The following is a 22,427-nucleotide window of genomic DNA, read 5'->3' on the forward strand; positions in this document are numbered from 1 at the left end:
TCTTCTGCTGCTTGCTGCAACCTCTGATTTGCCTGGTTGCCTTTTTAAGCTGGATGACCAACTGCTATTTTATGAACTGGGGTCTCATTTCCTAAAGCAGTAACATTTGTGTCAGTCTGTTACAAGAGTAATAGTAAGTGGCTAAGAGCTAGATAGTCACTTTAGGGGAAGAAACAAAGAAATGCCCAGCCTCACTTTTTAGTACAAAAAAAACATTCAAATGAAAGGAGATGGTGACTGTGGTTAGAGGTGGAAGGGAAAAATTTCCTGGATGTTGGAACTGTTTAGCAATTAAGTTCATTGGTAGTTCTTTGTATGTACAGCTTGGAGAATAAAGTGATACCAATATGCGTGAAGATTTAATGACAGTAACGTGTCTAATGGCTGCATCAAATTCCCCATAGAAACCCAGTCTGTACCGCTCCTCTCTAATTTTATGTTCTTATCTCTTTCCATTCTCTTCCTCTTTCTCCCTTCTCTCACCTTTGATGTCATTTACATCGTGGAGTTTGTTCATCACTAGTGCCTTCTGGGAGCTTACCTGGCAGCCCCTGCTGGGCGAGAGCTGGCACTTCTCATAGGGCTTGTGTATGTGTTGGTCTGCTGCTGAAGGAAGCATGCAGAAAAATGGTGTAGACTGTTTATTTTCTACTTATTTATCTTTGCATCCACTGAGCACCTTTCTGATCTGTACTTTTTGAAGTAAAAATCTAGGATGTTTAAGGAATTTTCTGTGACTAAACTACACAGCTGAGACGTGACGAAAAGTTGTTAGGTAAAGGTCTCAATTTGTGCCAGGGGAGGTTTAGATTGGGTATCAAGAAGAATTTCTTCAGGTAGAGAGTGGTCAAGTGTGTGAACAAGCTACCCAGGGAGGTGGTCGAGTCCCCATCCCTGGAGACATTTATGAGATATGTGGGTGTAATAATAAGCATCATGGCTTAGCGATGGAACATAGTAGGTCAGGTGGATGGTTGGGCAAGATCAGTTTGAAGGTTTTTTCCCACCCAGACAATTCAGTGATTCTATGATTCTGTGTTAAGAGTGGTGACAGGGACAAACCCTGGTGGTAGATCTGCAGTGCATCTTAAGGGTTCTCTATGTAGGTAACGATAATATATTCAGTTGTGCTTTAATATGGCACACCGGTTACAATCGCTCACTTTTGATATCTCACACTTTGTTTCCCCCTAGACATACTGCACACCCACAAAGTAGATTGACATGAGTACACCGGATCAAAAACACATCATTTGCAAAATAACTGTTGCCTAAAACCCAAGATAAGAGGTTCACACATAAGTGCAGCATTTTCTGAGTGCATGACACCATCATAGATATGTCTAATCCCTTGTTGTTGCTGCAGAACTGAAAAAGGGAACTTTTTTCACTGGAAAATTGGCCCAGTGCTGCATTTTAGCTATGTAGGATATCACGCAGTGCTGGCATTTGAAGGAGTGATAATTTTATGCTTAAAAATGAGTAATTGAGCTATTGAGAATTTTATTCTGAGGAAGTCCTTAGATCACACAGCATCGTCTGTTTTTCACATTCCTGTGTATATGATCATACAGACTGTATCCGTCAGTGACGCATTTGCATATAAAATTGAGTGTGTGTGCTTACACTCCTATAAAATACAAATGGTATAAAAATGTTTTTAAAAAATTATAGCTGTTTTAAAGAGAAAATTAATTTCTCCTCACTTTGTGTCTTTCAGGGAGACTGCCACAGAGTTATCTGGAGCATTACCAAGGTAAGCAAGTGGCTCTAAACTGACTCTGGGTATCAGTGTCTGGAAGCTGCTGGAAGACCATATGACATTTTGGGACAGGACACGGTCCTTTTCCTACAGGAAACTGCTGGGATGTTGAGAACTGGGTGGAGAGGGAAATATGACCATGAAATACTGGAGCAAACACACTCCATGGCCTACAACAGGTTGGAGTTTTTTCAAGGCTTAGCGCAGCTGTGTACCTGAGAAATAGAAACCCCAGCTGTGGCCCTTTGCCAGCTGTGCAATGATACCCACTGCAGGTGGTTTGCCTTTTGCTTTAAATTTCACCTGGGGGAAGAGGGGGGGAAACTTGGAGGTTGGGGAGAAAAAAACACTGTGATCTTAAGGCATTTTCATTTGGAAAGCAGAACAGCTTAGATCAAATTCTTCTGTGCTGGGAAAGCTTTTCATAATATAATAGAACTAGACAGGACTCCTAGGCTGCAATCGAGGTTTTCAAAGAGAGACTTGCCTACATATTGTCAAAGGATGCATTAAAATGCAGTTATCATGCAGATAGAGAAGAGGGTGGAGAGAAGGGGGAAAAATCTGATGTGGTAACCTGTCACATAATAGAGATGCATAGTGAGCTAAAAATTATGGTCACATGTTTCTTGCCTCTTCTGCCATCAGTTCTGCTCAGTGTACTGTGGTGGTGTTTAATGAAGTGATGATTTGGGATGCTTTTATATCTTCTGATTAGCAACAATGTTGGAGTTCATATAATAGGTAATGATAAAGGAATAATTCAATGGAAAAATCTGTTTTCTTTAGGCATGGTAATACAAGTGATTTATTTCTGCTTCAAAGGCAGAGAAAAATCATCTACCTTTATGGGACGTGGGGTTTCATTAGTTGACTCATCTGTATTGATAAGCTGCATAAATGCATATCTTCCCAGACTTGGATGTTTTTTCCACCCTTCTGTAATGTATCACTTTGTTTTGTAGGTTCAAAATTTATATCACTTGTTCATTCATTAGGTTCTTTTTTATGACTTATCATCATTTGTGCAAGCAGTTATAATGGTGAAGTTTCACCAAGGATTCAAAGGGCTGCAAAATGACCAAGCCTATTTAACATAAGATTTTATTCATCTTCCATACAAAAGAGACACAATTCTTCATATAAAAAGAAAACAAAAATAGAGATTCAACAGAGTAGCTGTCTCCTTGGTCTGGAATGTCTTTTATTGGCTTTAGTGTTAAAATATTTCCAGTTTGCCTCTATGCTCCTAATCACCTTGGTATTATATGACTAATATACTGGAAACATGCAGTCCTTGCACTGCTGAAATGAATTTCACTTTAATTTAAAGTTAGAATGAGAGATCCAGGTGCCTGAATAAACATCCAGTTTCATTCTTGCCATTAATGATTGCCTAAATGTGTTTTTCGAGTTATTACCACAAGCCTTTAATTTCAACCATGGCAAGATGTCGCAAGTAAAAATCAGATTATACAAACAATGTGCAGAAGGCAATGTAATTATGTTATAAATATTAAAACCGATGATCTTGTCTAGATTTTAAACAAATGTTTGTGGCTGCATGCAGACTGGCTGGTCCTTCTCTGGCCTTCACCTGTTCCTGCATTTCTCTAAGCAAGAGGTTCCTTGGGGCTTTTAATCTTCTGTTTTCATGTATTAATCTAATACTTTATGTTCTTCATTCAAACTTAAAGTGAACCATTTTGCTGTTATTAATTCACAACTGTGAAACGGTCTAATTTCTCCACCACCAGCACATCATTTCCTACCCCATATTCTGAAACTAATATGTCATGACACTGAACAATAGAGTTGATGAACATGGTGGTGATAGGCTGATGGCTGGACTAGGTGATCTTTGTGGTCTTCTCCAACCTTAATGAGTCTGTGAAATCTTAATTTCATTTCAAGGTGCAACAACTAATAACTGCTTTCCCATAGGTATTCTGCTAGTTGTGTTTGATTCAGTGGGGCAGAAAAAACACAGTATTTCTAAAAATCCAGTTTCCATTTATGCAGCAAAGCACCATGCCTTTTCTCAGGGCAGTGATGTGGATATATTTGTTCCCAGGATTGATCCAACACACTTCAAACAGTTGTAAAACTGGAGATAGGACCTTCATTGTAAGCTGTGTGTGTCTGTACTTGAGTTTTGTTTGGCTATCAGAAAGATTTAGGCACTAGCAGTATTAATTTGTTGCTGCTATTAAAAAACAAAAACAAAACAAAAAGCAACAAACAGAAAAAACAGGCAACACCAAACTTCTGATTTTCACATAGTTGAATTTCTGGAGAGTTAGGGATTTTTAATTTTTATTTTTTCCCTAGAAATATAAATAGTAAGAATTTACAGGGAAGAATATTTTCTACAGTAATCAAGACAAGCTCCTTATGTGCCTATAACAAGGTGTCTGTGTAAATGGTGGTTTTTTAATGTAGTCATTTTCTACCAAATACTGCTCCTTGGTTTCTAATGATTAAATTAAAGAGGAAGTAAAAATTACCTTACTTTTTGCCAATGAAGAATGTTTCATTCATAGAAAGAAGTGGGAAAATCTGAGTTAGTGAACATCTATTAAGGAAACTTAATAGATTAACTTTGCCTGTAGAAAGATACAAGAATATTCTGTATGATTATATTGTGTCAGTTCTAATTTACCAGTTATTTCTGATGATTTGGAGAAGCTTTGAGCAGGAATTGGAAATTTCAACTTAAAATATGATGAAGAAGCTTTACCATTTTTATATTAAATGACATTATTATGTCTGTGAATGTATATTGTTTTTTCGAATAAAGGATTTCTGTGTGCAACAGCACATCAAAGAAAGGATCTTCACAAGGAAAACTTTATAATAATATTAAGTTGTTCGTTGCATGACCTATTTAGAGTACTCAGATATTTCTTGTTGTAGACTACATAATTAAATTTTAAATGGAACATGATAAAGAAATTATACTGGTGATCTCTAGAGATTTGAATACCCTATTTGGATCTTTACAAGAGTGTAGCAAAGGCATACTTTAAAATTTAATAAAGGTCTGGCCTATTTTTTTTTTCCCTTTTAGATGTGCTATAGCTACTATGGCAGTCCTATTTCAGACTGTGTTTGCTTTCCATATTATATACATGATACCTATGATAAGAGACCAAACTAAAATTATTAAAAGCATATATATCTTAAATTGAGAAACCCGCCATTTATGTATGATGCAGAATAATTTATGAATGAAGATAATCTCCTAAAGCCTTGTGGTACCCTAGATTGCAACCAGCCCTTCATAGACCATCATTAGAGCTAAGCTGGTAACATTTCCAGAGAGATGTAATTTGGTGAGGTAGAGTGCTCACGAACAGTGCAAAGCCCTGCGGGCACGAGGGAGATGATGTTTGGAGCTTAAAAGAGAAAATACCCCACTGCAATATCAAAGAAATGGCTTCAGTTTCTAGCCCCTTCTGTTTGCTTCTGTGAAGGGTACTTTATATTTAAGAAGAACAAATATTTTAAATACAGAGTAACCACATAGATTATTTATTGGCTTAATACTAGTTTAGTTAGGATAACAGAAGTAAAATTTGTGTTTTCATCTTACATGTAGTGGCTTGATTTTGCTGTTTACTCGGTCAGAGTAAAGTTTAAATGGTCGCTTCCTCTTGGATTTTGAGATGAAGGCCATCTTAGAAGTATTATTTGAACTTTTTGGAAGAGGTGGGATGAAATCTGCAACAAAGTATGACAGCAAAATTGTACATTGGTGTGCTAAAAAGATATAATCACAATTTAAATCTTTAGCTTCTCTTATAATCACAGTAGTTTCTGGAGCTCATGTACTTTAAACCAGCAATCTGGAGTAGGGTACAAACTGTAAGCCCTCTTGATTTAAAGTTTCCGTACATTTCTTTGATGATGTCTAAGTTTCATTTAGTGTAAAGACATGTTCCTGTGTGTCTACAGCATTTTGAAAATAGAATTCGAGTACTGAAGTTACTTTAGTACTTTTGAAAAATGTTAACCTGCAACTTCACCATTATTTAAATCTAATGCAACTAAGCTTTTATCTAAAGGGAAAAGAAGAATTGACAACCCACCATATGACAAGCAAAATGAAATCTCTTGATCACTAACTGTCAGCAGTCTTTCTAATACCATTGTGTTAGAGAATGATATGTCTTCCAAGGAGCTAAGTACACAAGGTTTTGAATCATTTCTGTCTTGACAGCCTAACCCAAGTAACTTGTAAGTGCTTGGATGAATTATAAAATCTGTGTGGTTCTGTAGAGTGAGTTAGTAAAATATCCATGAGCATTTTAATTACTATGAAATGAAAAGGATCTTTTTTTTTTCTTTTTTTTTTTCTTTTTCATTTTTTTTTTTTCTTTTTCATTTTTTTTTTTTTCTTTTTTCTTTTTTGTTTTTTTCTGACAGTAGTAAGGATGTAGACTACATCCAGGTCGGCTGGTATCTTCATGGGTATTGCATAGACCAGGTAACTGGGGCTGACCATCTGTGTTCCTCTGGTCCCCTTCTGAGTAAAGTCTTTTAACAAGCAATTTCTCTCACTCTAACACCAGTTTATACCTTTCCCTGCTTGTGCTTCATGATGGATGGATGGATGTCCTTTTATGACACCTGAACTGCTTTACTAGTAAAGTCAGGCTTGAATACCTACAGTATACATCTCTTTGTCCTGGTGTACAACACAATTTTCCTTACCTTTATACAAGACTTAACTGAAATTTATTCTTCTTTGTATAAAGCAGGGATTTGGTATAGTCCACTTCTGACCCCCTCTTTGAATGCAGACATTCTGCTTTCTGCCTCTAAATCCCTTCATGAAACTCACTTTCATTTAAAGGCATATAAATAATGGGTCATGAAAACTGGGAGGCAGGCACTTGTAGCTGATAACATTAAAATCTCTTGAATGTCAAACTATATGTAGCTAACCAGAGTTAGTCTTTGGAAATGATATCATCATGTATCTTTTCTGAAACTACATCATTAAAAGAAAAATAAAAAGATTTCAGCCATCGATATTTAATGTTCTAAAGTCAACTGTATGAAAGAGCAGGTTTTTCACAATTTGGATGCCAGCCACTTTCTGTAGAAAATGATTATTTTAAATTGAGACTCAAATTTAACTAATCATTTTAAAAGATCTTACATTTGACACTGTCCGTGTCTCAGATGCTTATTTCTAAATTATACTTTGTTTCATCCATTTTGAGCTATTTATTTATTTATTTTTGCAGTGCAAGCAGGACTGCCTATTATCCATTATATGCACTGTATTGGAATACTCTGACACTGTTTGGTCTTTCTGAGGGGCAGTACTGTAACAGTAATGATTTGAGATGGCAATGAGTTTGCTGTGATTGTGAGGTGAATCTGTTTCCCTGAAGAAATAATATTAAAGTTCTCTTGGCTATTCTGATTTTTATTTTTTCAAAGAAAATCTTCAATACCATTAAAATGTGACATTCATCATGGCAGCTGTTGGAATGTATTTTTTTTTAATTTTTATTTTTTTTACATCCCTTTCAAAATATGGTTTTTACAGCTGATGTAAATGTTAAAACGCACTTATGTGCAATCTGATCCCTTTCTGGGGAGATATTTTTAAAATCTTAAGAGGAGTCTAAGGAGCACAGAGGTGATTATCCATATGTGCTTACTGATGACTTGTGTTCAAAAATTACAAAGGTATACCAATGGTATGATGCACACTGCCTAAATTTAGCTATCACAAACACACTCTGTGTAAAGAACCAAGGGAGAAATGAAAAGAAATAGGTGCATTATCTCAGGACAGGGTGAATAACCTTGGGGAATTGTTTTTCTTTCTCTGCTGCCTGAAAGTAAAGCCTGGGGGAATAGCGTTAACTAGATGCTTCACCTGATGATAGCTTTAATTTAAGGTGAGTACTAGCAGGCTGAGTTTTAGAAGTGTTAAAGCAGCAAATGATGTAAGCCAATGCCTGCTGGAGTTTTGAGGACATTGGCATGCTTAACCTCAAAAAACTTTCGATATTTGGTACTTAAGTGCTAAATATAGACTCTGGGAAGGAGGGGGAAAGTCAGACAAAAGTGATTGCTGGACTTGATACAGCTCTGACCCAGAAGGCAGATAACTGTTTTCACCATGCAGAGCCCTCAGAAATCACTCCTCACAGTCTTGAAATGGTTCCTAATTACTTGTAGCTTTTGAATCTTAAAATGAACATAAGTGATTTTGCTCAGTGACCTGGGTTTTGAACCGACCACCATTTCTCACCAGCAATCCTGAGCATCTCTCATAAACATTAATGGATTTGACAGCAGATCTTTATTCTAAAAGTCTGGTATGGCTTTTATTTTTAATCCCTACTGTAAAACTCTAAAGCTAGAGTCATATTCTCTTCTCTTTTTTTTTTCTTTTTTCTTTTTTTTTTTTTCTATTATTCACCTTTACCAGACTTCCAAGAATCTTTTTAACTTGTCTTACAAAGACTTGCCATCCAGATGTGCCCAATGAGGATAATGTGCATCAGAAATGAAAGGACTCGGATCTCTTCATTTCCATTCCTGAAGGTGAATTCCAAGATCGTGATTATTTTTATTTATACAGTGCCTAAAGAGTGCTAAATACTTTATGGAACAAATAAAAGACCTCTTGTAAAAAGCACGCATTCCTATAATCTAATTTTAGTCTCAAATCAGGCAGTATGAATGCTAAGCAGCAAGGCTTGAAGTAAAACGGAAGGTATATAAGGGCTACACTAATAAGATTGAGAAGTTATTTAGGTTCATTATCTGTTCCACTTAATAGTTCTGCAGTGTCTTACTGGTTAAAGTTAAATTTACATTGGTCTAGGGAGATGATTTGCCTGTAGTATTTCTTGGGTTTCTCAGAAAAATGAGCCTCTGAACAGCAGTTTCAATGAAGACAGAGAAGGGATCCATTACTGGTGGGTACTGAGTGGTCAGTCCCTTATAAGAAACAGTAAAGGGAGCAATCTTAAAATACAAATAATTTACCAAGCTTTATTTTCCAGTCAAAACACTTGTTAAAAAGTTAGTCATTTCTGTATCTCCCTTGCTTAAACATTGTTTAAGCATTGAAGATCATCAGAGTAAAGTTATGTTGAAAGTCAGTGGAGAGAACTATACTTTCTGAGAATAACCTCATATGTATATATATACATTTGGGGGGGGGGGGGGGGGGTGTTGGGAAAGCTAAATAAAACCACTCAAAGCACACATCTGTTTCATCTGTTTCTATAGCAGCTTCTGAAGTCTAGGAGAGCTTTGTTAATGTGGAAGAGCTTTGTCTATGCCATAGGCATGTGATTGATATAGAACTTTATCACAGAATAGACAGAGGAAGGGAACTCTGGGTTCGACTCATCCCACCTCGAGCAGGGACACCTAGAGCAAGGTGCTCAGCACCACATCCAGGTGGCTTTTGCTCTCTCCAAGGAGGAAACTCTATAACCACTGTGGGTAACCTGTGCCAGCGCTCCGTCTCTTGTATAGCACAGAATTGCTTTCCAATGTTCACAGAGAACCTCCTGTGTACCAGTTGTTCCCACTGCTTCTGCTCAGTGGTATAGGTCACCACTGGAAAGAGCCTGGCTCCATCCTGTCTGCACCTACCTTTCAATTATTTATAGACCTCAGTGAGATCCCCCTGAGCCTCCTCTTCTGCAGGCTGAACAGTCCCAGCTCTCTCAGCCTCTGCTCTTTGCAAAGGTGCTCCAGAGGTGGACCCGTGCTGGACTGTGGTATACCCAAGTCTCTCTTGTACTGGTGGCCTAGAACTGCACCCAGCACTCCCAGTACAGCCTCACCAATGCTGAACAAATGGGAAGGATCACCTCTCTTGACCTGCTGATGACACTTTGTGTAGTGCAGACAAGAATACTGTCAACCATCTTAGCCGCAAGGGCTCACTGCTGATTCATATTCAACTAGATGTCCTCCAGGATACCCAGGTCATTATTTGCAGTGTTGCTTTCTAGGTGGGCGCCTGAGCATGTCTTGATGCCACGGGTTGTTCCTCCCCAGGGGCAGGACTCCACAATTCTCCTTGCTTAATGAGGTTCTTGTTAGCCCACCCTTCCAGCCTGTCCAGATCCATCTAGATGGCAGAAAGGCCCTCTGGTGCAGCCAGTCTCCCAGTCATGTTCTCTGTGCATTTAGTCTTACATCATATGTTTAATAAATAATTATAAATGAATTGCTGATACACAGTATTTTCTAAGACATGAATGGATAATGTCCGAATACCTATACTAATACTTGTAGGACAGAAAAGATACCAGTTTAGTCCTCTCTTCAGTGTCCTCTGCCTTCTGAGCATCACTTTTTTAATGACACAAGCAATATTGTATTATTTTCCAAAAATTGCAAATATTTGAATGATTTCAAAAGATTTGTTATCTTAGCAAAACTTAGACAACACTTACTAAAATATGTAGAGGTTAAAAACAAAAAAAACCCAACAACAACAACAAAAAAAAAACCCACCAAAACTCTTGCACATTTCCCTCGTGTTCAAGGTTAATGGTTTATACTTCATCTACATTATATTAAAAACATTTTTACTGGAGTCCATAAATGTTAAACATTTTTAAAAGGCAATGATCGCAGTGGGACTAGATACATTACATAAAACCAGGCACAAGACCTGCAAGCAGTAATTGGTGACTGTTTTTTATTCTTGGAGGGCACTGAGTTGAGATTCCTCCCATGAGGTGATGCAGATTTTCACATCTGGAGCTTGCCATTATAACTAGGTAGTACCTAAAGGTTTTGCGGTCAGCAAAAGTCAACCGTGATCCCCAATCTCACGCATTCAGAACAGTCTCATAGTGACTGTTCTGTTGCTGTGACTATTACTAGTGATGATGTTTTACCGGTTCTGAGCCACTGAGGACCTACCCCACTTTCTCTGTATGTCCTCCCAGTATGTTTTTCAAGTTGTGCCCTGTGCAGCACTTCTATTACAGCAAAGTGCCGGCACAGCTTTTCTCCTAGCTGGGCTATAAATGATTCCATATTTTTCATTACAACCATTGGAATTTGTAAGTTTTTTGCACCCTTTCCTGCAGGGAGCTCTTAAGCATCAGAAACGCCATGATGCTGTAGAGAAGATGTCATGCCTGTTTGCCATAATCTGTTTTTAATGAATGACTGTGGAGAAAAGATGAGAGAAAACAAGGTACCAGGCTTCGCTTAGCATAAGAAAATACAGAAGTGACTTTCAGCCCTGTCTGCATATTTGGCCTCTGGACTTTTATGTACTCATCTTGCAACAGTTCATGTGCTTAATTTTCAAAAGAGTCCTGCTGATATCAGAGTAATTGCACCAGTTAGTGCAATGTTAGTGTGAGTATTGCTGCCCACTGTTGGAAAATGAGCATTATCTGATTTTATTCTGGCTTTGTCACTAAGACTACAGGCAGCTGTGCCTGATTAAGAAAGAAGAGGAATTACAGAATCATTAAGGTTGGAAAGACCATGAAGATCATCTAGAGCAACCATCAACCCGTGCCTGTGATGGCTTTAAGCTATGTCACTCAGTGCGACGCACCAGAAACACTGTTTTAGTAGCATATACCTGAAACATAAGAATTGAGGTTTATCTCAAACTGGAAGCTCAAAATATAAACCTAGATAGCTGCTACAGCTATTTAGATTGGTGGTTTGCGTTAATCAAATGCACTGGACAGCTGCAGGTGTTGCCAACATAGGTTCAAATGGCAAGTGAGTGAATCTGACCCAGGCTATAAATTTGGGCTTTTAAAAGGCCATTGTGATAGTTAGGAAATCTGCGAGGGCTTGGAGGTCAGGAGCCCATCTTTCTCCTCAAAAATTATTTACTTTGTTAAGATTTTCTGTTGGAGATGCAGATATAGCTGCAGTGATGCACCACAGATGCTAAAGGGACCATGGCTTCCCGTGTCTCAGTTGTTGTGAGCTCTCATTCCAGGACCACATGGAGAAGGGAGCAGAAGTTCCTGCAACTAAAAACTTCTATTTAACAAAAATGAAATATTATTATTCATGTCATGAGTAATTGAATCCCCAGATGTTCTCATTCTGTATCAATGGCTGAGGACAATATGACTCTAGATAGACTGTGACAACATGAATTGATTTCTTTTTCTTTTTTCTTTCTTTCTTTTTTTTTTTTTAAACCTGCAGAGTGACTGTGGATGGTTTTTTTTTAGCTGATTGCTTAGAGCTGACATTACAAGCTGTGCAGCTGTAAAAAAGATCTTCTCATTTTCATCGAGAATAAATAAAATAAAATATTGCAGAAATAGCTTTCCTTTTCCCTGGTCCTGCCTTTGCAGAAATAAACAGATAACTCGGATCAAGCAATTGAAATTGGAAAGGCATTCACAAGAAGGAATGGCTGCTGCTAACACTGAATATTCAGAATGAAATAATAAAAGTAATCATGTCACTAAAAAGCCACCTGTTACTTTCCTCAGTTTTTCTCTAAAGCAGGGAGTTCACTTTTTGTTTCTGAATTTATAGCAGAGATGGGAAATGTTGCTCTTATAAACCTTATTATATGCAAGGTAGTAATTCCTTGTTAAGGTAGGAACAGAAACCATCCCCGCTAACACTTCTAAAGCTGTTAAAGATGGATGTTTCCACGAAGGAACAGAAGCAGAAAAACTTTAAGTGCTTGTTAAGGCACACACACACGCGGCGCATACAAGCAATAAGTCTGTTCTGCTGAACTGTGAAATTGCACTGAGTAATTTCTCTAATAACAGAACAGATATTGCACCTCTGACCCCAGTGGAGCCACGGGCAGCAGCCAGCCCCACATCAGCACAAATGGCTGCAGCCAAAGCTGTGTGATGAGCAGCAGAAAGAGGAGGAGGAAGGTGGCAAAGAAATGTGGCATACAACTTGGGGTATGCAACCCCAGGATCTCTTTTTCAGAAGAGCTGGACGGTTTTATCCAGAGCGCCCAACTTCTGAAGAAAGCATTTAGTGAGCTATAAGTGCAGAGTACCAGAAACCTCTAATTGGTGTTTCGCTGTAACTTTTTCTTGCAGAAATGATGCAGAGTTGAAGTTTTTCCTCTTCTTTATAGAGAATGCCTGTGGAAATAACAGTTCAGAGTTGAAGCAGGAAAAAATAAAAAAATAAAAAAATAAAAAAATAAAAAACACTCCAAAAAAACCCAGCAGCATCCCTCAGGAAAATAGTGCACATGCTGAAAGGGGAGAAGAAATCACGTAAGAAAAACATTCAGTTAAAGCAGTGGCTTACATCTTCTATTTCAAAACTTGCAAGGTGAAAGGGAGTGATGTGGTTTAAAGGGGATATTGATTTGGTGAAGCTGTAGATGATCTCATGCCAGAACCCCAGACCTTCATCGGTCTCCAAACCTCCTAAAATTAATGCAGAGTTTTTAAATTGACTGCTTGAAGTTTTTCAGTTAAAATAGTGATGAATGGCAAATACTCAAAGTGATTAAAAAAAAAAATGTTAAAAGTTACTTTAAGGACTGAGAAAAACTTTGTCAGTTCTTTCTTCAGGTGCTGCTTACTTTAGAGCAAGGCTCTGCCTTTCATTTCATCTTGTGAGTGATTGACTTTCTTTAGCAGCTCCATCAGTTAATGTGACATAAATGGGAAATAAATTCCCATCATGAGTTTGTCTCACAGTGCCAGAGACATAACAGACATTTTAGAAATTCACCCATTTGAAAAATTCAGAGCTCAGGCAGATGCTGACTTACTGGCAGTCAGGTATTGCTATTCTTATGCAGGTTTTTGAATTTTGGCCTCAAGTAGGTGATGTTTTATTAACCTGCGGAATGCAGCAGAGGCTTGGTAGTGGGTGTTGGATAATATAAAATATGTGGCAGGTGCTGTGCATCTTCATAGCAGCATGAGAGTTGTTGTTCAGGAGGAAGCTGGTGGTTCATCTGGCATTATCTACCAGATGCTTTGAAAGACAAGCTGATAAAGTCTAGAAGAGGCAGATCTGGAAATAAATATCTGCAAGAAAATTTCCTCCTATGCAAGCCAGTTTTCACAGCAGTGAGATTTTTTATCATCTACTCCTTTTCTATGGTGTTCGGAACTTCTATAACTTCTGTTATTCTGTTTTCTTGGCAGATACAGGTGTCCAGTTTTCTTCCAAATTTCAGCTCTCATAATTGATTTGGATGAACAAAAACCAAACATGTTTCCTTTTGCACATTTAACTTTGGATTAGCTCCATTTTATGAGACAATCTTTAAAGAATTATGGTTAGAGTTCACAAAACTGATTACCAATAAAAAATGAAAATAAAATCTTTTTTTTTTCCTGTTTCCTGCATTCTGCGTGCATCAAAAGCAGCCTCGTATGACTCTCTAAAGGCTTATGAGATTCATAGTCTCTATAAATCTTAGTGTGAAGCATCAACTCTAAGATAAGAGAAAGAAAACAGTCCCAGGCAAAGATAAAACCAGGCAAATCTCCCAGCCTGCCCTCAGCACGATTCGTTCAGTGTAAGAAGGTCTCAGAGTAACTGAACGCAGATTTCTTGGTTGATGATTTTTCTGCATCCAGAGCTGCCAGCACAGTGCTCACTGTGCTGCTGCTCTCAGACACACAGTGCACCAGGTATCTTCTTCTCTCACCATCTTTTCTCATCCTTCTTTATAGAAATTCTCAGAATGTGTCTTCATGAAAAATATCTGCACCAACCACCAATGTCTCAATGATCTTTAAGGTCTATGACCTTTATGGTCCATTCCAAACTAAACTGGAGGTGCTCAAGGCCGGGCTGCATGGGGCCCTGGGCATCCTGAGCTGCTGGGGGCAACCACTCCGTGGCAGGAGGTTGGAATGGTCCCATTCTATCCTAAGCTGCTCTGTGATTCAATGATTCTATGTTTCTTACTGGTCCAGAGTACTGGTTTATTATGCTGAGCCTTCACAACTGAGATATTATTTTATAATGAAATATCCCCCCGGGAAGTGTGCAGATGATGTGCTAAGGAAAGATACTGACATTTTGTGTTTTATTTGTAGAAAGGGTATGAACCCTTTCTCTCTTTTTAACATAAAAGAATACTAAATTAAAATAATAAGAATAATTAAAAAAAATAGACTTGTGTATCTTGTAAAGCACCTGAAGATATTCCAAGTACATGTGTTAAAATGGTACCCTCTGATATATCAAGCTAAAATTTGGAAGAGATCACCGATGGTATCAAAATTTTCTTTCTTCGAGCTAAATCTGTAACCTTTTGAATCTGAAGAGAATGCTAGGAAAAATTCAGGAAGACATGAGTAATGGGGGCTATTGATGGCACACTCCATACTGGAAAGCTGTCTTGTTATTGAATGCAAATGTGGCTTAGTTATGTAAATTTTCATTATTATATTCAAGATTTCATCAGTACGGCTTTAATGTATCTAGAAACTATCTTAAAGCATTTAAATAAAATGTTAATTGAAAGTATGGAATAGTATTAGCAAGCTCTTTCAAAGAAAGCTTCAATTCCAGGCACGTAACAAGGAAGCAAGTGCTAGTGGAACAGAACCTCCCATGGTAAAATCCTATAATTGTTTTAAAGTTCTCTAAAAACCTACATCTCTGTTCTCATCTCATCCCACACACTGTGATATTCCTTATGTTCCTCACTCTCTTCTCTGAGCTGACTTTCTTTGTAGCCTTCTCCCACTCCCAGCGTGCTGCCTTCTCTCACCTCCTACACATGGAGCTGCCTCCTGCTGCCCATACAACAAGCACTTTTCTACCCATCCTAGCCCTTTCCTATCCTTGGGCTCATCTGTGCCAAATCCCCCATGATGCCATCAGGGCATCTTGCCCTGCATCAAAATCCAGAGGGTAAACTTTATTTCCAAGCTCAAGGAAAATGCAGTAATAAGCCAAGTGGTGAATTTAGATTTTTTGAACCATCATCAGATGGTGCAAATTACTGTTCCTTATATTAAAAAGTAAAATGAAATCAAACCTATTTTAAAGAATATAGAGAGAGTGGTTGAATTAGATGACATCATTCTTACGGTTAAGTCAGTGCTTTCATAAGATTCAGGTCAGTTCTCAGCAACTGAGGCACTGTGGCACTGAGAGCCATGAGCTAAAATGCATGATGGGTATGTGTTGATGGCCAGACTAGGTGATCTTAGAGATCTTTTCCAACTTTAATGATTCTATGATTGTATGACTGTGATTAATCCTGGGAACTGCTGACTTCTGCCAACCCAGGCCTAATTTCTTGAGTCTTTGAAATTAGTCTTAAGAGCTAGCAGTGCAGGAACAGAGAAGCATGAGCATCTCTTGCTGCTGCTCTGATTTTGATTGTGCCTCCTTACCTACTCATTAAGCAGTGGAATTTTAGAAGTATTTGCTAAGTTACCTTCCTATCTGCAGATGGTCTGCAACAGTGACAGCAGCTGTTCCAAAAGTGAGCATGAAGGGAGATATTATCAGTGCTTAGCTATGTTTACAAATTTATAACAAGAGTACTTTTTAAACTATGTTCTTTTGTGACTAAATGCAATATGTTGTCATCTGAATGTTGCTGCATTGATTGGGGGGGGGGGGGTGCATCAAAGAAATGCAGCACAGAGTTTTCTCTGCTTTGGCGTGCTTTTCTTCTTGCAGAACTTGTGTTGATCTCATAGGCTTAGAGGTTGCATGGATTAGTGCTATTGCGTGTACTTTGTGCTCCCATGACTGGGGAAAAAAACAGGGCAGCCATATGACAGTATTCAGCTGTTGGGAGATCACTGGAAGGATGAAGAAGTGACTGAGCTTGGGAAAGACATAGTTCTGTACAGCAAGGCTCGGGTTGAATGGGGCCCTGGGAAGCCTTTTCTAGTGGTTAGGAACCAGCCCACAGCCAGAGGCTGGAACTCAAAGATCTTCAACCCTTTTTATGATTTTAACATTTTGAATGCACTTTGGATGATAGAGGAAAATTGCAGAGTAGGAAATATTGTTATGGGTTTTTTTTCACAAATCACTATATTCATAGACCTAAGGAACTCAACCAAATGTTGTGCCTCAGGGAGGACAGGAGGTCCTGTGCAGCTTTTAGCATTAGGCATTAAGGAATATTTTGGTCAGTGAAATATAGTTTGCTGTCTTTCTGGAAGGAAGAGATTATCAGTTCTTGATATTGATTATATGTTGGGAGGCAGAACAAGAAAAAGGCATTTAAGAATTGCACCCTGCAGAACTGGTTTATCTAGAGGTCAGTAAAATGTAAATTGGAGAAAAATAGATGGTGCAAGTGTTAGAGTTTGCTTCATTTGGGTGTGAATATTTACACAGAGCTCTGTAATGAAGGTTATAATTGGGTCTGATCAAAGCAAAAGGTGTATACTAAGCGTATTGTCTGCTGTATGGCAGAAAAGAAAGATCTTTGTTCTCTGCCAAGACAAAGAGTGTTTGCAAGTCTGCCTCTGCATGTATTGTAGCTTACAGCTGCTCCATGCAAGTTTTCCTGTGCTCAGGTTTGCTGTCATCCCCCATATCTTTGAATACATCTATGCAATCCTTCCATCATTTACTTCTGCTAATACTCTGGGACAGATTGCTATCTCCTTAGGAAGATTCAGCAAAGTAATTCAAGAACTGTAAGGTGCTAATAAGGCCTGTCTTTAAAAATAGATTGGCTGAGTGGAAAGTCTGGCAAGTCCCCAGGATGGATATCTGGTCACGAGCTGGACTTATTTCTCTGCAGATCTGTGTATCTCTGCTTGCTGTGTTCAGAGGATTCACTTCCATCTTGCAAAGCAGGAGGTTTGATGGCTGCTGTTCTATGAAGAGTTCCGTCTGTGGATTTGACCTGCTGCAGTGATGTCTGGAGGGAGGCTGAAATGCTTGCCCTATTCTGCGAGTACAGTTCATGGGCCAGGGCATAGCCTCATAACAGAGGCATATTCCTGATATGCCCAGCCCTGTGCTGTATTCATATTTCACCAGAGTGACTTATAGGCATCTATCTGCTGTGCTGTAATGCGCTCTCTGAGCTAATCACTGTAAATGTATTATTTTCTATGCATAGTTGGGAGAGGAAGCTTTGGATTTTAAAAAGGGAATGGCAAAGAGAGCTGACAAAATCAGATACTGTGCATTTCACTGAAAAGTGACTGGGCACAGCTCTTTAAAATATGGGATTTGCAGTTGTATGGAATTTATTTGAAGGAGATGCAAATTCCATCCAAGCTAAATTCACATTTAGATTTAATGCTGCTCACATGTGCACCAGCCCATCCCAGGCCAGAGTTTAGCTAATATACCAGCCAAATTCACTCAGTTATTAAGTTAAGAGACTATCAGGTAACCCCAGTGCAATGTATTTACATAATGTCAATAATGAGTCCTTTTTTAGGAAGGTGTTGAGGAAATGCAAGCAGAGTTTGTAATACGGTACCACGCTTCCAGTCTGGCTTGTTTTTCATTTCACAAAGCTTTATGTGATGGATCCATCTGTTCCCAGGAGATGGGTGTGTGTTGATGCCATTTCCATGGGAGACTTTCTAGGCTGAAGATTTCTGAAATCTCTCAAAGTTGCCTTGGACGTGGTATTCAATGCCTGGGGCTAACTATTGCCAAAACACTCACATAGCTATCAGCAGTCATCCTCACAGTCTGGGTGGGGCCTTCCTTAACTTGATCAAGGCTCATTAAAGCTTCAAATCTCTGAATGCACATTCAAAATTGAGTGACAGGAACTTCTGGGAAAGTTTTGTTAAGAAGCCTGGCATAACTGAGTAATTAGAATATAGCAGTTCTTCATATGCAACTTGATTGTCACAGCCTCTGTCAAGAGAACTCATGATTTCTGAAGGATAAGACCATATGTTCCAAAAAGAGCTTTCAGAATGTGACATGCTTGTTTTCCAAGTTTTTTTTTTTTTTTCCTCTCTATAAAAAAACAAACTGTTATGAAAAGTGTATTTCATACTTAATTAAACTGATTAAATTTAAAAGAAGATAAAAAGAGGCCCCGAACCTCTTGGATAAGCGTGCTGGATAAACTGTGGTTTCTAGTTTACTTCAGGATGTAGGTGAAACAAAATGTTGCAAGGTTACCTGAAAAGACACTGTTATCCTAAATATAAATCCAATAATGTTTATTTGTTTTCTCATAATCTAATGTGCTAGTTAGGGACCTCTTCACATAAGATGGCAATCACCTATCCACTTATAATTGGCCCCTGTATCAAAATATGGCAAGGAGAGTCCACCAAATGTCCAGACAGATTTGTGTGTAGCTACTGGAAATGTTACATGCTCTGGATTACATCATCGTCGAATTTAAATGTCGATGACTTCATTGTCTTCCATTTTAAGCTGTATCTAAATCACCTGCATTGTCCTGGAAACTTCTTGCTTCCTGAATGTAATGTGAAAAAGCAGTTAGGGCATTACTGGTATATAAACATCAGCACTGAACCTGAGATGACATTTCTGAGGACAGCCAAATTCTGTTCCAACAGGAAAGAATTGTAAGGAGTAACAAGATCTCAGCCTGCTTTCAGAGTCTCTGAATGTATGCTGTGGTTATATTTTTAGAGTTTAGACTTCATTTTCATTAGCAATAATATTCCAGCAATGGAATAGTGAAAATGAACTCGGGTCAGGTTGGTGGGTTGGGATATTTTTATTCCCCATAAGGGACAAGCACATAGGAAAATGTGATTATAGCCCTGAGAGATTACAATGTCCATAATCACAAGCACATCTTTCCCGTTAATTAGCAATATTCCTGTAAGATTTATTAGTAGACTTTTTTGTATTTGCTATTGAAAAAAAGTGCCACATTGAAACCAGTCTTTGCTTGCCTCACCAAAAAGTTTCACTGCTTGTACTGTTGTGATAAAATGGGATAAATATTTTCATGACCTAGTTTGGAGACCATCTTAGCTCTGCATGCTCAATGTCCTCGTGTTACTGTTAGGTCCCTTTAGATAAGGATGGCTTCAAATAAAGTACATTTTAAATATGTATCAATATCAACTCTGAAAATGTCCTGGATTGGTCTGCTCATACTGCATTTCATTTATGGCAAGTAGAGAAAAGCAGGAACTTTTCCAAACAATTTTTCCCGAGGTAAACATTTAAAATAGATTGCATGGATTGTGTCCTCGGTGGGGAGAGAAACTATTTGAAGTGAAACGTGGGTGGGTACGTGGTTCAGGTGTGGACATGCTCTTTGAAAAGTTCTTAAATCATACAGAATGGATTGTACCAATCTGTCCTTTAACAACTCCTTGTGGAGAGGAAAACAGTCCTCTCCTTAATCCTTTCCATTATGCTGTTTCACAGAATAACTTCTCATGGACTGAGAGATGCTTAAAATATCACTCATATTTCAGATTTTGCCTAAATTCTTTTTATGGTCTGAATCCCATTGATTTGGTTGCCTGAATGTTGCCTGGCCAGCTTGCAATGTCTGCAGCAAACTGTCTCGTCTGTAAAAGGCTTTGCTGGTGCTAAGGAGAAACCTAATTCTGCAGATTGTAGGCATCAGACAGCCCTCTGGTAAATGCTAATGAGGAAGTTGAGAGAGGTGTTCCAGAAGTGATGTGAGCTTCCTTCGCATAAGAAAATACCCACCTTTTTCTTAGTTTTAGCTTGTCCCAGTCCTCATTTCCTAATCTAGACAAACCACAAGAGAACTGTTTAGCTAATGAATGATTGAAAAGTATGAACACCGAATTCAATAAGTCAAGAAGAAAACAAACATAAAACCCCACAGAGATAACAAAATGTATGCTTAAATGCATCATTCAATTGCTCTGCTCACTCTTTGCTTCCCATTACACTCTCCTTTGTCAGTACACAGTGTATCTAAATGGCAATCTCTATGTGACAAGAAGCTTTTCTTCCTGCCTTTACCTGCTGGTGCAGAACGTTGTTGGTACTTTGGAAATATCAAAAAATAAAAAGAATTGATTGCAGGCAATGTATGAATTGTGTGATGGTTAGTGAAGCTTCTCAGAGTTTTCCCTATCCAGTAGTGAACCAAAATTTGTAGATCTGGGCTGTGTTTTTCTTTATGAATGAGAAGGGCAGTTTCAGGTCAACTACCAGTAGGTAATTTAGTTCCTTAAGTCACCGAGGGCCATCCAAGCTACAGAGGGATGGCAATTGAAATGGCATTACTCTTTGTTTTTACTTTCAGGATAAGTCAGCCAGGAATTGTATTGCCACTACTCACTTAGAATTGCTTGTCCCTGAGGATGCGAGTTGTATCAGGCGCTCTCCTAGGGCTTCTCTTCCTTGTGTGTTCCTAGAGAGCTGGTTCAGAACCTGGCACAAATAGAGCAAACCAGATTTCCACTCAGGCCACCCAAACTGTAGAATACAGAAGTTCCCTCTCCGAGTGCTTTGTCTTGCGTCATTTTTAGTGGGGCTTTTTAACTGCTTGTAATGTGAACAAGTCAAAGAGAGAATTAAAGTGTGTATTATTAGGCTGTATGCCATTAATACTTCTTGGGATATGAAAATCCTCATTTTCAGTGTACTAACATCTGAAAACGATTGTATGATTCTCCAGAGACTTTCTTGGATATTGTAAGCAGATGTTAGGAAAAAAATCTGAAAATGGATCGTAGTATTGATGAGTCCCGTCATAAAAAGATGAAATAAAAATGTCATTAGCTTTGCATTGCTGTATAGCTTGTGATGATGAAATGCATCGGTTGTTATGAAAGAAATGGTCTTTTTGCATCCTCCAGCTATAATCTATTGCACATGATTAACACTGAGTCTTTGCTAATTAGCTTTTATGGTCAAACAGATTTTGTGAAGTCAGTTTCAAAGAAATCAAAATTAAACTACTTATATCTCTGAAAGATGGAATTATGAAATATGAATACACAGATAATGTTTACAAGCTAGAGGAAAGTGATCACTGAGCAACAAACTACATAAAAAGACCCAGTGATATCTCAGGTATTGCAGTGTAGTGTGTCTGGATAAATGATGGCGCTAGGATTTTATGAATACTATCTTAGTAAGGGGTGGAAAATACACAGTTATCTTTCATCTCATAGCATCCAGTGATGAAACTTTACATATTGATGCTGTGCATGCAGGTGGTGCATAGTCCATCACAGCAGGATGCAAGACTTTTTTTCCCACTTTACTGATCCCTGTAAAATTAAAAAACGTAAGAATGGGCCGGATGTCTCCCATGAGAATCACTGCAAATCAGAATGAATAATTTCCCCCATGTCCCCCTTCCACTGCTTAGCTCCTTAGTTTCTCTTTGCATTGTTTTGCTAATTTTTCATACCTTATGGAACACTGTCATGCCACACAAAACACTGCTTCCACTCACTTTATCCCACATTGTGCTGCATCTTCTGTAGTGAATATAACAACAAAAGGGTTTTTAGAAGATGCTTGCACTAAAACACAGTGGTTATTTTCCAAGTCAAACTTCCTTCATTTACCTGTGTTCTTCCACAAGTAAGCATTATTAAATGGTGGACCTCCCTTCACTGAGCCTGCAGCAACTATATTGCATAGAAGGAAGATTAAGCACTGAATTTAACACAGATTTCAAAATAACTTAGGTTTTCAGCACAAAAATGCTCAGGTGTTTAGGAGCCTTTTCCCAGCCACTACCAATAAATGTCAGGTTTCTAGAAGATTTAGCAACACAAGT

The 22,427-nt window shown here is 38.4% G+C and overlaps 1 protein-coding gene across 17 annotated transcripts in view; it reads left to right on the plus strand.

Annotated features, from left to right (window-relative positions):
- CELF2 (CUGBP Elav-like family member 2) overlaps nucleotides 1-22,427 on the plus strand; it is a 547,347-nt gene that overhangs the window by 243,087 nt on the left and 281,833 nt on the right. For all 17 annotated transcript variants that reach the window (XM_085511895.1, XM_085511900.1, XM_032441981.2 and 14 more), the window contains one exon: nucleotides 1,721-1,756. Coding sequence is in view for 6 of the 17 variants with exons in the window: in XM_085511791.1 (XP_085367917.1) it covers nucleotides 1,721-1,756 (36 nt within the window). In the remaining 11 variants the exon portion in view is untranslated. The remainder of the gene's footprint in view (nucleotides 1-1,720; nucleotides 1,757-22,427) is intronic.

This window comes from Coturnix japonica, chromosome 1 (genome assembly GCF_054131305.1).
Source record: "Coturnix japonica strain WE chromosome 1, WE-NBRP24, whole genome shotgun sequence".
Taxonomy (NCBI): Eukaryota; Metazoa; Chordata; class Aves; order Galliformes; family Phasianidae; genus Coturnix; species Coturnix japonica.